We start from the raw sequence: 13471 nt of genomic DNA, 5'->3' as shown, positions 1-13471 counted from the left end.
TGTATAGGATAATGGACACGAAGGCTGGGCCCAGGGGGCCTATGATGGGGACAGAGAAACAGTGGCTGGGATTCTGGGAGAGCTTCTTGTCCTCACTCCTCTCCCCACTGGGCATGGCTGGTTGGAAGCCCATCCCTGACCGTCCTGGCTTGGGAGGCATCCCCGGAGCTAGGAGTTCTGTGGTTTGGGTGGACGTGACCATCCAAACAATTGCTCGAGGTCAAGGCTGTGGAGGTAGGAGGAACTGCTGGCACCGAGCCGCAGGCCCCTCTCCTCCCATGTGCCCTGTCTGGGGAAAAGCAGAGTCTCTGCTCGCTGCTCCTGAGCTGGGGCGGCCCCTGGGAAGAGTTGGGTGCCACCTGGCCCCTGTGCTGCCTGGCAGGAGAGGAACCTGGGGGGACAGGGAGGCCCCCTTCCAACCCTGGCAGCATGCAAGCCCTCCCATGCTCTCTCTGGGCAGCCAGCTGCCCTTTCCCCCTGCAGGCCCTGCTGCAGCTGCATTCCTGACATAGCCCAGGACAGCCCTCCCCCTCCCCCTCCCTTGAGTCAGGGGCAGAGCCTGGTGGGGGAGGGGAGTAGGACCTTGGCCAAACTTACCCCCATTTGCATGTGTTTCTTGGTGCCCAGCCTGTTGCACAGGATTTTTGAGTTCATAAAAGGACCCCCGCCCCCAACAAGCAGTTTCTGGGCATATCTTCACCCTCCTCCTCACAGTCTGTTTGAGCTGGGCACCCCTGAGTGAATCACTTGCTATCTCTGAGCACCAGGTTCCACATTTGTAAAAAGAGGATTTGCTATTGGGAAGATAGCTACGGGAGCCCCCCACCCCATCCCACCTGACAACCGGAGGTGTGGTCAACGGTCTGTTCTCTCCTTTCCCTACTCAGCCTCATGTGTTCCTTATGTTCCAGAACCTCAAGAAGTATGGGTGGGAAGTGGCAGGACCAGGTGCTAGGAGGGGGCGAACGAGAGCCATTTGTTTGGAAGGACTAAGGAACCAAGGGATCATGAGCCAAGGTGAAGAGGAAGTGAAATTTATTTGGATTCCCATCTTCCCATCCCATCAGATTCTGAGCTGTCCTCTCTCACCATCCCCCTTCTCAAGAGCAGTTCCCATCCAGCTGCCCTGCTGGAAATGCCCCAGTGAGTGAGTGAGAGGTGCTGGACGTATTAGTGCCCAGCGGAGAATTTCTGTCCGTGATCAGACTGGAGGAGAACTGAGAAAAGGCACCTCGTTGGCGCATGTGCTCTCCAAACCAAGGATGAGCATATGGTGAATGGCCCATCCCCCAGGAGATTGTGTGGAGGGAAGACTGGGCTGGGGGGATATGGGGGAGCGCCCACTCCAAGACCAACCAATCCCATTTCAAGAGTCATTTCTCCCCCTCTGGGCCTCAGTGTTCTTTCCCCATAAAATGGGGAGGAGGTCAGCAGGCTTGGATTTCTGTACTTGGATGGAAGTCTCACTTTATTTCCCCCGGAATAGTGGGCTAAGGCTCCAGTAATGGAAATATAGGTGTTGGCCATTGAGGACTGAGGGGGATGTTTGCAGAGGGGAGAGTGAGCCTCCTTCGGATTCTTCCAGGGTGGTGCTTGAGCCACCAGAGTGAAGCAGAGGGCCACCTCAAAAAAAAAAACACACCATGGGCTAGACATGGAGTCAGGTTTGAGGCCCGCCAAGGCTAGTGAGTGGATCAGAGGTAGCCTTGCAATCAACTCTAGACAGCAAGTCTGCCGTTTGTACAGTGGCCAGTGACCACTGGTCTACCCAAGGAGGGACCAAAGTCATCTCCAAAGACCAGATGGGCCACAGGACATTGAATGAGAGAACCCTGTGTTCAAGGCGGTGGGGGGGGGGGGGCTGCAGAGGCTGTACCTGTCCACCACACCTGAAAACAACCAGCCCTCCATATCTGCTGTCCTATTGTTCTGCTCCCTTTGCAATAATTCAGGCTAGAATTATTGCAAAGATTCAGGCTAGAATCCCAGTTTGCTGCTCATCTAGACATATATCCTGGATATATGAACTGAATTAAGCCTGTAAATCCTATGCTGTTTTCTACCCACTTATGAAATAAGGGCAAAATGGATCAATAGGTAAATATTTGCCCAAACCTTTGCTGGGCTGAGGGTGGGGCCTGCCTGCCCATACCGCTGTGTTATAGCTAGAAACGTTCACTGTCTCAGATAGCTAAGTCTGAATTACGTGCACAAATGGAAAAAGACATCTAATGTTGTATGTAACATGCAAAAATGGAATATATAAAATCCAGGGGTTTCATTCAGGATAGATGGTGATAAGTTAAGGATGCATATTATCATCCTTGGAGCAGCAACTGTGGGAAAAATACAAAAGGGCATAACTAAAAAGCCAATAGAGATTATAGTATAGAATATTTCAGGATGTCTAGGTGGCTCAGTCAGTTAAGTGTCTGCGATCAGCTCACCTCATGATCTCTAGGTCCTGAGATCAAGCCCCACATCGGGCTTCCTGCTCAGCAGGGAGTCCATTTCTCACTCTCTCCCTCTCTCTCTTCCCTTCCCTGCCATTCATTCTCTCTTTCAAATAAATAAAATCTGTTTTTTAAAAAAATAATACTTAGGGCGCCTAGGTGGCTTAGTGGGTTAAGCCACAGCCTTCGGCTCAGGTCATGATCTCAGGGTCCTGGGATCAAGTCCCACATCGGGCTCTCTGCTCAGCAGGGGCCTGCTTCCCTTCCTCTCTCTCTGCCTGCCTCTCTGCCTACTTGTGATCTCTCTCTGTCAAATAAATAAATAAAATTCTTTTAAAAAATAATAATAATATTTATAAATACTTGGTTAATGCAAACAAGACAAGAAAGGAAGGTGGAGGAAACAAGTGGAAAACAAATAGCATGATGGTAGACCTACCCCAGTATTAAATGTAAATGGACTAAATACTCCAATTAAAACTCAGAGATTGTCTGTCTAGATCAAAAAAGCAAGACCCAACTATATGCTATGTTCAAGAGATGCACTTTAAATGTAAAGATACACTCAAGAGGAGAGTAAAGGGGTGGGAAAAGATAGACCATGCAAGCACCAAGCATAAAAAAGCCCAGTAGTGGCTCCATTAAAATCAGACAAAGTGGGCTTCAGGACAAGGACAAAGGACCAAGATAGCTATTACCCAAAGATAAAGAAGCCAATTCATCAAAAAGACAAAACTGGGGAACCTTGGGCAAGTTACCCAGTCTCATTTCCCATCCCCAAAATAATAATAGCAGTACCTGCCTCGTTAGGGGTATGGTGAGGATCAAATTATTGAATCCCAACGTGTTTAGAACCATGCTTGGCACATGTCAAATGCTCTGTGGATGTTAGTTCTCAAGGTTATTGCATTTGGGACAGAGCCTCAAGTTCTTAACCATGACCCTGGCTTTGCTTCCTCTGAGGTGGGGCTCTGCAGGCTGCTGCAAGATAGGGTGTAAATACAGGCCACTAGCTGGTTCCTCCAGTTCTTTTTCCTGGTAGGTGGTGCTGTGTGCGTGCGTGTGTAGAGACATGAGGCCGAGGAATGGAAGGAATGAGACAGCATGTACCCAATGAATCTGTTTCCTATGACACCCAAGGGAGAAAGTCAAGGAGGAGTGGAGACGGGCCAAGAAGTGAGCAGGCACCAGGTGGAATTTGGGTGGTTCCCTGGTATAACTGGTGCTGAATGGTATGTCTCCAGGCTGACCTGAGTCATTTCCTAACCTGAGAAGCAGGAAGGCAGCCCCTATGTGGGAATTACCAAGTTCACATGGCAGGAACCACAAAGATCTTTGGGCCTTTCCAAAGATCTTTGTGGTTGCTGCCATGTGGTCACGGGAACAGAAAGAATGCCCAGCGAATTCCCTGCTTGCCCTGAGGCCCCTACACCCCTGCTCCAAGGCAGTGGTAGTGGGGCTGTTTTCACCTGTGGCAGGGCTTGGAGATCTGCTAAAGCTATGCCAGCTTTGGCACGGAGGTCTGGGCAAGAATGACGCTCCAGCCAGGGATGCGGGAAGACAGGTCTCTGCATCACTGTTGACTCCTTCTCCCAGGCTCAAGGGCTCTTCCATCACGTACACCTCCTTTTCCTCTCTTTTACTCTCCTGATACTATCTCCTTTCTCACCTTCAGTGGCTACTCCCTTATGCTGGAGATTTACTGACACCCACCACACACTGGGCACATCTCAGCCTCTCTCCTGTTGTGGGTGGTAGGTCAGAGCAAGCTGGCTTTTGGAGACGAAGAGCTCCAAGAGGTAAAGGCACTTGCCTATTTCTGATAAATGGCAGAGTCTGGCTTTCAAGATGGTGCATCACTACAAATTCATTGTTCTTTACTGGTTTTAGTTTACTGATTTTGGTCCAAATTAATCTTCTTCGATACCCGGACTCATCAGAAATCTTTGAGTTTTCCTGTGCCTAGAGCTGTAGCTTCCAAGTTTATTTTATCTTGTATCCCTATGACTAAAACATTGAGCGTGCATTCTCCATTGTATGTCCATTTTAATTATGTATAAATTATTTGCATGTGGGGCACCTGGGTGGCTCAGTGGGTTAAAGCCTCTGCCTTCGGCTCGGGTTGTGATCCCAGGGTCCTGGGATCGAGCCCCGCGTTGGGCTCTCTGCTCAGTGCAGAGCCTACTTCCCCCTCTCTCTGCCGGCCTCTCTGCCTACTTGTGATCTCTGTCTGTCAAATAAATAAATAAATCTTTAAGAAAAAATTATTTGCACATGCTAATGTACTCTTATATTATGTACATTAGAAAATATTCATATGTGGTTTAAAGATGAGATAAATATATCACAAATAGAAAGGGTCTCTAATATTCTCTCCCTGAATCTGCGGATCAGCCTGGGAGTACCCCTAGGATATGTATACATCCCTACCTTGAAAACAGTTGGCCTGGGGAAAGAAGTGCCCACTCGTGGGCCTGGTACAGGGTGTTCTGCCATCTGAAGGTGTCTGCAGATTTCTTCCTACTGCCCTGCGGATCAGTGTCAAGGTACCAAATGGGCCACAGTCATTCTCAACTTTCCTTTCCTTGTCCTCCATATTGTGTGAGCTCTAGCCCAACCCCTGGGTTTTCTGCAAAGTCTTTTCTTCAACCTGGACCCAGGCATTTGTACCAGTCATTCTACATCCTGATCTCAGCCTGCCTGTATCACCGCTAAACAAACTATCTTGATGGCATGTTCCAGGTTGCCAAGCATTTTAGGCAGGTACTATTATTATTACTTCCATCTAATAGCTGGGGAATCTGAAGCTCAGAGAGGTCGGGTAATTTGCCCAAGGCCACACAGTAAGTGATGGGGCCAGGATTTATACCTGGACCTGACTCTAGAGTCTACTCTGATTAAGCACTAAGCTAGGTAAAGTGAAGATGGTCATTTACATTACTGTTTATTTTTCTTAGCAGCTTGCATAAAAATACATACATACATGAAACATCAAGCAAATTTGTGAATGAATGAATGAATGAATGAATGAATTGCTCAGGTCAACATCAAGAAGGAAGCCAATGGTAAAAGGGAAAAGGCCTCTTATTACCAGTACAGAATGTATTGGCTCCTGTACCTAATGAGTCCTGGGAAGGACTTTAGGCTTCAGGCGTGGCTGAATCTGGGTGTGCAGGTGTCATCATTCAGATTCAGTGTACCCAGCTCCTGGTTTGGCTGTTCTCTGTATTGACCATGTCCTCGAGTAGGCTCTACTAGCAAATCCAGGGTTGTGCCCTGCCAACTTAGCATCTCCAGCAGGAGGAAAGAAAGAATGTCTGACAGTTCATTGCATCAACTCAGGTCATGGGCCTGTCCTAGATCACATTTCTGTGACCAGTGGGCTGAGATAAGCACGTCACTTCTGGGATCACTGAAGTGGAAGGGTGGGTAGTGCCCTACGGACCACGTGAGCTGAGGTGGAGGATGGGGATTGGGGTATGGAAGAATGAGTGTACACAGGTGTGAATATCAAGTCCACTTGACTTTGTCTCTTGCAGGATTTGGTAGACTGGCAGAAGCCCCTACTGTGGCAGGTAGGCCACTTGGGAGAGAAGTATGATGAGTGGGTCCACCAGCCAGTGATCAGGCCCATCCGCCTCTTCCACTCTGACCTCATCGAGGCCCTCTCCAAGAGTGTCTGGTGAGCCCTGCTCTGGGCCCGTGGTGGGCTGTCCCTCTCTCCTGATGCTGCTAGTCAGATACAGAAGGGGAAGGGGCGGTTGGGGCCCTCCCCAGAGCCTCGAGCTGTATTATAAGCTGTTGAGAATACTGGAACGTGCCGTAGACATACTCCATTCCTCTTCAGGCTTATCCACTGAGTGAGTGGCAACGTAACATGTAGCCGGAACCACTTTTGATGTCACCCCTGTTTTAGTCCAGACTCTGGAGGATTTTCCAGCTTCTAAAGGCCATGGGAATAATTTTGCCTGCAATTGGCTCCTTTGCCACAAGAGGTCAGCATCCATCCAGCTGCACAGAGTCTCGCCGCAGGGATGCAGTTCTTTTCTTCCAATAACTTATCTCAGAGACAGAAGCAGATAGACTTACAGTCTCTCTCTTCTTTTCTCCTCCCCACCCCCAAAGCAGTGTCCCTTTGGCCCTGTGTCTCCATAAGCTTTTCGTATAGGCTTCGGTCTCATTTATCCCTTCCTCTAGTTGAGAGATGCATCTCTGAGGAAGCTGGACGCAGTCGAGCCCCAGTGCATGTATCTCTCTTACCCTGATGGCTCTCCTGCAGGTACAATGTCCCCATCATCTGGATGCCCCTGATGCTGTACTTCAGTTGGTCCCACTACCGAACCCTCGCTCAGGGCAACGTTCGACTCTTCGAGTCCTTCAGCACAGGTAACGTTGGTTCCTTCCTGGAGGCAGGAGATTCCAGTGTTGTCTCTGGTCCTGAGTTTTGAAGAACCTAGAACCCCAAGCCACATCGTGAACATTTATAGAGGAGACCTATCTGTAGCGATAGACTCCCAAAGAACAATGGCAGGCTCCCCACCCCCAACCCCAAATGGATAAAGGAAAAAAAAACAAAACAGCCACATGTTAGCAGAAACTAAATGAAATCATTTCATAGCAATAAAAAAGAGGGCTTCCTGCTGAGTCTAGTGCTATGAAATGTGACTTGGGCTAGTTAAGAAACGGAATGAAATCATTGCACTAGATGCACAGCTGGGAGCTGGACTCACAATGCCCCCATGAGCACAGCACAGGTTAGAACCTGGGAGAGAAAGATGTGGAGATATCCTGCCGTGTTCCCTGGGCAGAGGCCCATGCAGCAGAAACCCTGACCTGGAGTACCAACCCCACTAATGACTATGAGCACTTACCAAGTGCCAGGCCAGCTGCTTTCCAGGGACCATCCCCCTCAGCCCTCCCAGCATTTCCATGAGAGTGGTACTGTCACTGTGCCCTTTTAGAGATGAGGAGATGGTGCCTCAGACAGGTCAAGCAGGTGGTTCAGGTCCCGTGGCTAGGACGGGCTTGGGTGTGGCCACTTCCGCCAGCCTATTGCCCTGCTTGTGCCTCTAGGAATAAGCCGCCTGCCCAGGTGGTCCCCTGTCCTAGCACAGCCAGCCTCGGGGAGGTACTAGCTACCGGGGGGGGGGGGTGGCTCAGACCGAGGTGAGGTTGGGGGACAGGCAGGAGAGGGCTGCTGTGGGTTGTTGAGGTAGACTTTCCTCTTCTGATTGCCTGTCATGTTCTTGACTGTGAACCTTCAGAGGCCCCCCTCTCTCTGCTGGACATGGGCTCTTTCTCCCCATGCTCCAAGGCTTCTTTCCTGCCCACCTCTGCTGGGAGTGGCAAGTTGAGGGCCTGTATGGCTTAGGTGAGAGGGACCAGGAGGCTGCAGCGAAGAGAGCCTGTTTTCTCAGCTGGCCCTGGGAGGGGTGGGGATGGACAAGCTGCAGGAAGTCCCCCAGCACCCAGAACTGCTCCCGTGCACCACGGGTTAACACGCCCGCCCTGCAAGCCAAGGTTACCCTTTTCTGCCCACGCTGAATAGCTCAGGCACAGCACGGGGCTTGTTGCTCAGAAGGCCTGCTCACTGAATCGCCCACTGTCCACCCGGCGCTCCCCTAACAATCACCAACAGTGGCAGGGCCGCCAAGCCTGGCAGCCGGAGGGGGAAGGGGATGCCAGAGCTTTGGCCCAGGTCCCTCTGCAGGATTCCTCCAGAGATGCCACTCGGTACCAGCTCCGGCCGGATGGGCCGACAGGGGTGATGCTGGGGTGAGGGGGCGGGCAGAGGTTTGACCTATAGGAGGGGACTCTTCTGTGTGGCGGGGAGGGTGGTTTGAGGGCTGGGTCCGGAGGCAGGCCACTGCAGAGAGCTGAACTGTGCTGTGTAATAGAGGTCCAGTGTAGAGCCTGTGACCACAAGGCCAGGAGTGATGGCACGAGAGAAATGCGTCCACAGCCCTCCGTCATCCCCTAGCTCGTCAGGCGAGGCACAGGCCACAGGCAGAGAGCATAAGAACCATGAGGGGATGCTCAAAAGGGTCCCAGTGCAGCTGTTGGATAGAGGGTAAATGGGAATAAAGGCAGAAAAGTCAGGGTGCCAAGGAGCTGTGGAAGCTAAAACAGAGATGCCAGTTCAATGCTGAAATTCCCAGATGCACATGGGAAAATGCTTGGAAAGGTAGAGGCGTTCTGCAAATTTAGGACAGCCCTCAGAGCAGTTCCTGGGAGCAGAGGAGAGAGACCACCATGCCAGAACTGTGGCCAGGCAGCACCTTAGGGATGCAGGCCACCTGAGCCAAGGTCAAGACCAAAGTCTGTGGCCAGGGAATGTTCCTGCATATCCAGTCCTTTCCCTGCTGAGAAGAGAGCTAAGCAGTGAGGTAGGGCTCCTGCACTGGGGGCAGGGGGAGGCAGGGGACTGGGCTGGGACCCTTTAACAGGGACACTCCAGAACTCTACAAGGAGAATCAGGACAAGGTGGGCACAAGTTAGGACTTGAATGTACTTTTGCCTCGTACTTAAATTTACATGGTCCCATATGAAAATTATAGTAGCTACGACTTATATATGAGGAACATTATATTATTATCAGTATTAATATAAATAGTGTATTAGTCTTGCTATATAGTGTATAACCTTATTATATAATCAGGTAGTCTGTTTCCTCTCTCCGAACGACAGCCTTTCATGGTGGGTAGGATATTTTACTGTTGAGAAAACACCGAGGTGGTGCAGAGTTGGGATTTGAACCCAGGTCTGCAAATCCAGAACCTGTGCTCTGTGTCCTTCACCAGAGTGTTCTGAAGGACCCCAGAGGTGTCACAGCTTCCCCGGAAGGAGGGCTTTCTTGCCTACCTGAGCAGCCCCGCCAAGGTCAGATGGCCACTCACGCAAAACTGTTAGGCAGGTATCTTGTACCAAATGTGGACACAGCTCAGGCTGACATCCTGATGAATTTCCACCACTGAGCTCACCACTCTGGGAGATCACCTGCAGAGCTGCAGGTTAGGAACAAGTGGACTGGGGAGGAAGCTCGCCTTCAGGTGCCAATTCCTAGGGATTTGGCTGTAAATCACTGCTCCACGGTTGATAGGCCCTGGGTGGGGAAGGGGTTGCAGAAGGCCGCTGCCCCCCCACCCCCCACCGCACTGGGTCAGCAGTCAGCAGTACGGTCCCATTTGAGAAGCCCTCCAGGCTCTCTTATGGTTACTGCTCACCCTTACCTCCACTGCTCAGCTCAGCCTGGTACAAAAGGTCAGGTTCGTATTGGTCCGTCATTGTTTTGTCAGAATGGGGCTGCGCCTAGATTCTGTTTCAGAGAGCCAGAAGGTCACCTCCTCCCCCGGCTTTCCTGGGCTTTCTTCCTTCCTCAGCAGCCACCTGTGGTCATCTACCCTGGGCCCACTCTCTGTACGATGGGGATGGAGGGTAAAACAGCAGCCACAGGGCAGCCCTAGGTGTCGTGTGAAGGGCGGGGCAGGAGCTCTGAAACCAGCCCAGGTGGGGATGAAGGGCATCTGCGGAGGTTTCTCGAAGCAGACATCTGGGCTGCTCCGGGATCTCCAAGGGTAAGGGGGCAGGGAGGGAAGTAAAGAAAATATGAGCAAAATTAGGGATACGGTGAGAGCGGGGAGGAAGGAGGAAGAGGTACATCTAAGGAGACCTAAGGACTCTGGTTTGGCCCCAGGACAGTGGACAGGGAAGCAAGGCAAGGATGTGGCTGGCAGGACGGGACGCGAGGGACGGAGTGCCCTGCTGGGGGGTTGCACTTTATCTAAAGGTAAGGAGGCACCATGGAAGAGTTTGAGCAGTGCCCGGATGCAGGGGAGTGGGCTGGGAGGCAGATGCCTCATTGGGCAAGAAGGGATAATGTGGTATGGGATGAAGAGCAGGGCATCCACCAGAGAGATTTTTCTTTTAGTTGAGATGAGATTCCCGTAACATAAAATTAACCAGTTTAAAGGGAGCAATTCAGGGGTATTTAATACCTTTGCAACAGGATACAACCACCACCTCTGCCTAGGTCCAGAACATCTTCACCACCCCAAAAGGAAACCCTGTACCCACTGAGCAGTCACTCCCCACTTCCCCAGCCCCTGTAACCACCAAATAAGCCTTCTGCCTCTGTACATTTGCCAATTGTGGACATTCTGTACAGGTGGAATCATACAACACGTGGGCTTTTGGCTCTGGCTTCTTTTGCTTCACAAAGAGCTGTTAGGGAGAACCCACAGGGCCTGGTGAGGATGGATGGATGCAGGAGGGAGGGATAAGTTAAGACTTTGGTCGTGTGTGGATGCTGGAACCCCTGGCTGTGGAAGAAGGGTGACAGGATGGGCAGGAAGAAGATGATTGGCCTCCTATGACAGCTGCTAACTATGGGCACCTGTGGACAGGCTTATTGGCTGTCCAGGACCAGGGTGAAGGTGGAGGTCTGGGGAAGGGGGGTTGCTAGCCAGTGAGCCCGGCCGACTTCCAGGATCCAGCAGAGAATGTGTGAGAGTCAAGGGTCAAGGCTTTGGTGCTGAGGACAGGGGCAGCATTTCCGTGATGGCACCTGACGAGGGGCATCTAGAGAAGAGAGGAAAAGCCAAGTGACCCAGCAGGCGGGGAGAGGACACGGAAAACATGCCTACACAAAAACTTGTACTGGAATGTTCACGGCAGCATTATCTGTAATAGCCCCAAAGTAGAAACAGCCCAGATGTCCATCAACTGCGGAACGGATAAACGGAGGTGATACATGGAAAAAAAGGAATGAAATCCAGACACACACTACAACAAGGATGAGCCTTGAAAATAGTATATGTAAAAAAAAAAAAAAAAAAGCCAGTCATAAAAAGATCACACGTGGTAGGATTCCATTTATATGGAAATGTCCAGAGTAGGCAAATCCATAGACAGAAAGCAGATTTGTGCTTTCCCAGGGGCTGGGAAAGAGCAGGGGCGGGGAGGAATGGGGAGTGACTGCTAACGAAGACAGGGTTTCTTTTGGGAGTGATAGGAATGTTCTAGAATTGACTGGTGATTGGCTGCACAGTACTGACTCTACTAAAGAAACCACTGAATCATACACTTTAAGGGGGTGAATGATAGGATATGTGAATTATATTTCATGAAAGCTGTTATTTTTCAAAAGAGAGAGGAAGTCTGGCGAAAGCAATGGCTTGTGGAGGAAAGTACAAGCCCAAGTGAGAATAGGCGTGGAGAAGACAGTGGCCAGAGCTGGTGTCCCCGTGAAGCCAAAAATGAGTGAGGACAAGAAGTGAGAGCTTCCAGGACCGCGGGCTGTCATCAGAGGGTTGGGGGTGGGGAACCTCACACCTGGTGACAAGTCCATCTCTCTGGTCTTCCCGTCTCTGGGCAAATCATCTTGAGGTTTTCACATCTCTCTCGTATATGCTGTGATTCCAAGTCTTATCTGTTAAGATTTCTCTACTTGGGTTTTTCTGTCCTTCCTGCCCCTCCCTCCCTCATCCCTCATTGTTAACACCGTTCGCCCACAGTCCCCTGGCTCTACTGGCTTAGTTGGTGTCATCCCTCCCTCTCCCCAGAGCCACTAAAGCAAGGTCACCCTTCCCAGGTAGGTCAGCCATTCGGACTGCTTTAACAAAACATTGCAGACTGGGGGACTTATTTAAAAAAAAAAAAAAAAAATGGCAGAAATTGATTGCTCACAGTTCCAAAGACTAGAAGTCCAAGATCAGGATGCCAGCCTGGGTCCAGCGAGCGGCCCCCCTTGCAGGTCCCAAACTTGTTGTATCCTCCCAAGGCCGAAAGGGGAGGAGCTCAGTGGGGTCTCTCCCACAGGGGCACCGAGTCCTGTCCGTGATGGCTCCACCCTCACGACCTAAGCGCCCCTCAAGGGCCCCACCTCCCAACACCCTCCCTTTGGCTCACTTAAGAATTTGGCGGTGGGGGTGGGGGGGACACGCAGACCACAGCACCAGGGAAGGTTCCCGCGCTGGTCACAGCTGCTCCTCTTAGTCTCTCTCCCTCAGGAGGATCTTAGCCCCGCGGCGCCCGCCGTGGTTCCCCGAGAGGACCGCTCCGGCCAGCCCAGCCCAGCACAGATCCTCAGGCCTCACTGCCCATTTTGACCCAAGAGCCCCCCCCCGAAGGTGGCGCGGCCCCCTAGCTGGTGGATGGAGGCGGGGTGTTCCCCAGGCGACAGGGCAGTGACACGGGACGGGGCGCCTGGAGCCGCCGGCCATCGCTGCGCCCTGGGGCCGTCCGCCCTGACGCGGCCCCTCTCTCTCCTGTCGCTCTGCAGAGTACTCGGTGGCCCTGCCGCAGTCCGCCTTCCCGGGCCTCTTCGTGATGGGGGTGCTCCTCTGGAGCCTGCTGGAGTACCTCATCCACCGCTTCCTGTTCCACATGAAGCCCCCCAGGGACAGCCATTACCTCATCATGCTGCACTTCGTCCTGCACGGCCAGCACCACAAGGTGAGCGGGGCGGGCTCCCGCCTGTCGCCTGGCAGCTGTCCCCAGCGCCCAGGGGCCTGCCGGTCTCTGTGGGAGGCAGCTGCGGAGCAAGAGGCAATCAAGGTACCCCGTGCTGCTCAGAGGGGTGACGGGTGCCTGGTCTGACCGGGCGCAGGCCTGGGCATTGGCGTCATGAGCGCGCGTCGTGCCTGCGCGCAGTCCTCATTCACGCTGGGCAGGCAGCGGGTCCGGGTCCACTTCAGAGATCACCTTGAATGCTCACAGCAACCAGTTCGTTCATTCATTCATTGGACAGATGCCCCCTCTCTCACACCCCCAGTGCTCACCACGTGCAGGCACTGTTCTGGACACCGCTGGACAAAACAGTAAAAAGTCAGAGCCCCCCCGTAGAGCTTCCTTCTAAACACGGTGCTACGGTTCCCCCTCTGCAGAGCAGCACACCGAGGCTTGGAGAAATTAAGAAACAGAGGAAGTTGCCCAAAGTCACACCCAGGAGGTTGGGTCCCATTCTGTGAATTCGAGTCCAGGCACTCAACCCTCCACCACCCTGGGGCCCTTGGGGGACA

At 52.1% G+C, this 13471-nt stretch overlaps 1 protein-coding gene across 1 annotated transcript in view; it reads left to right on the top strand.

Moving 5' to 3' along the window:
* Positions 1 to 13471, top strand: part of FA2H (fatty acid 2-hydroxylase) — a 48300-nt gene that overhangs the window by 30634 nt on the left and 4195 nt on the right. Inside the window, exons 3-5 of the mRNA XM_032325972.1 lie at positions 5993 to 6135; positions 6733 to 6839; positions 12733 to 12905. Of these exons, the coding sequence (XP_032181863.1) occupies positions 5993 to 6135; positions 6733 to 6839; positions 12733 to 12905 (423 nt within the window). The remainder of the gene's footprint in view (positions 1 to 5992; positions 6136 to 6732; positions 6840 to 12732; positions 12906 to 13471) is intronic.

Source organism: Mustela erminea, chromosome 19 (assembly GCF_009829155.1).
Source record: "Mustela erminea isolate mMusErm1 chromosome 19, mMusErm1.Pri, whole genome shotgun sequence".
In the NCBI taxonomy this organism is placed as follows: Eukaryota; Metazoa; Chordata; class Mammalia; order Carnivora; family Mustelidae; genus Mustela; species Mustela erminea.
The sequence above is the reverse complement of the archived record's forward strand: the minus strand, read 5'-3'. Positions and strand labels throughout refer to the sequence as shown.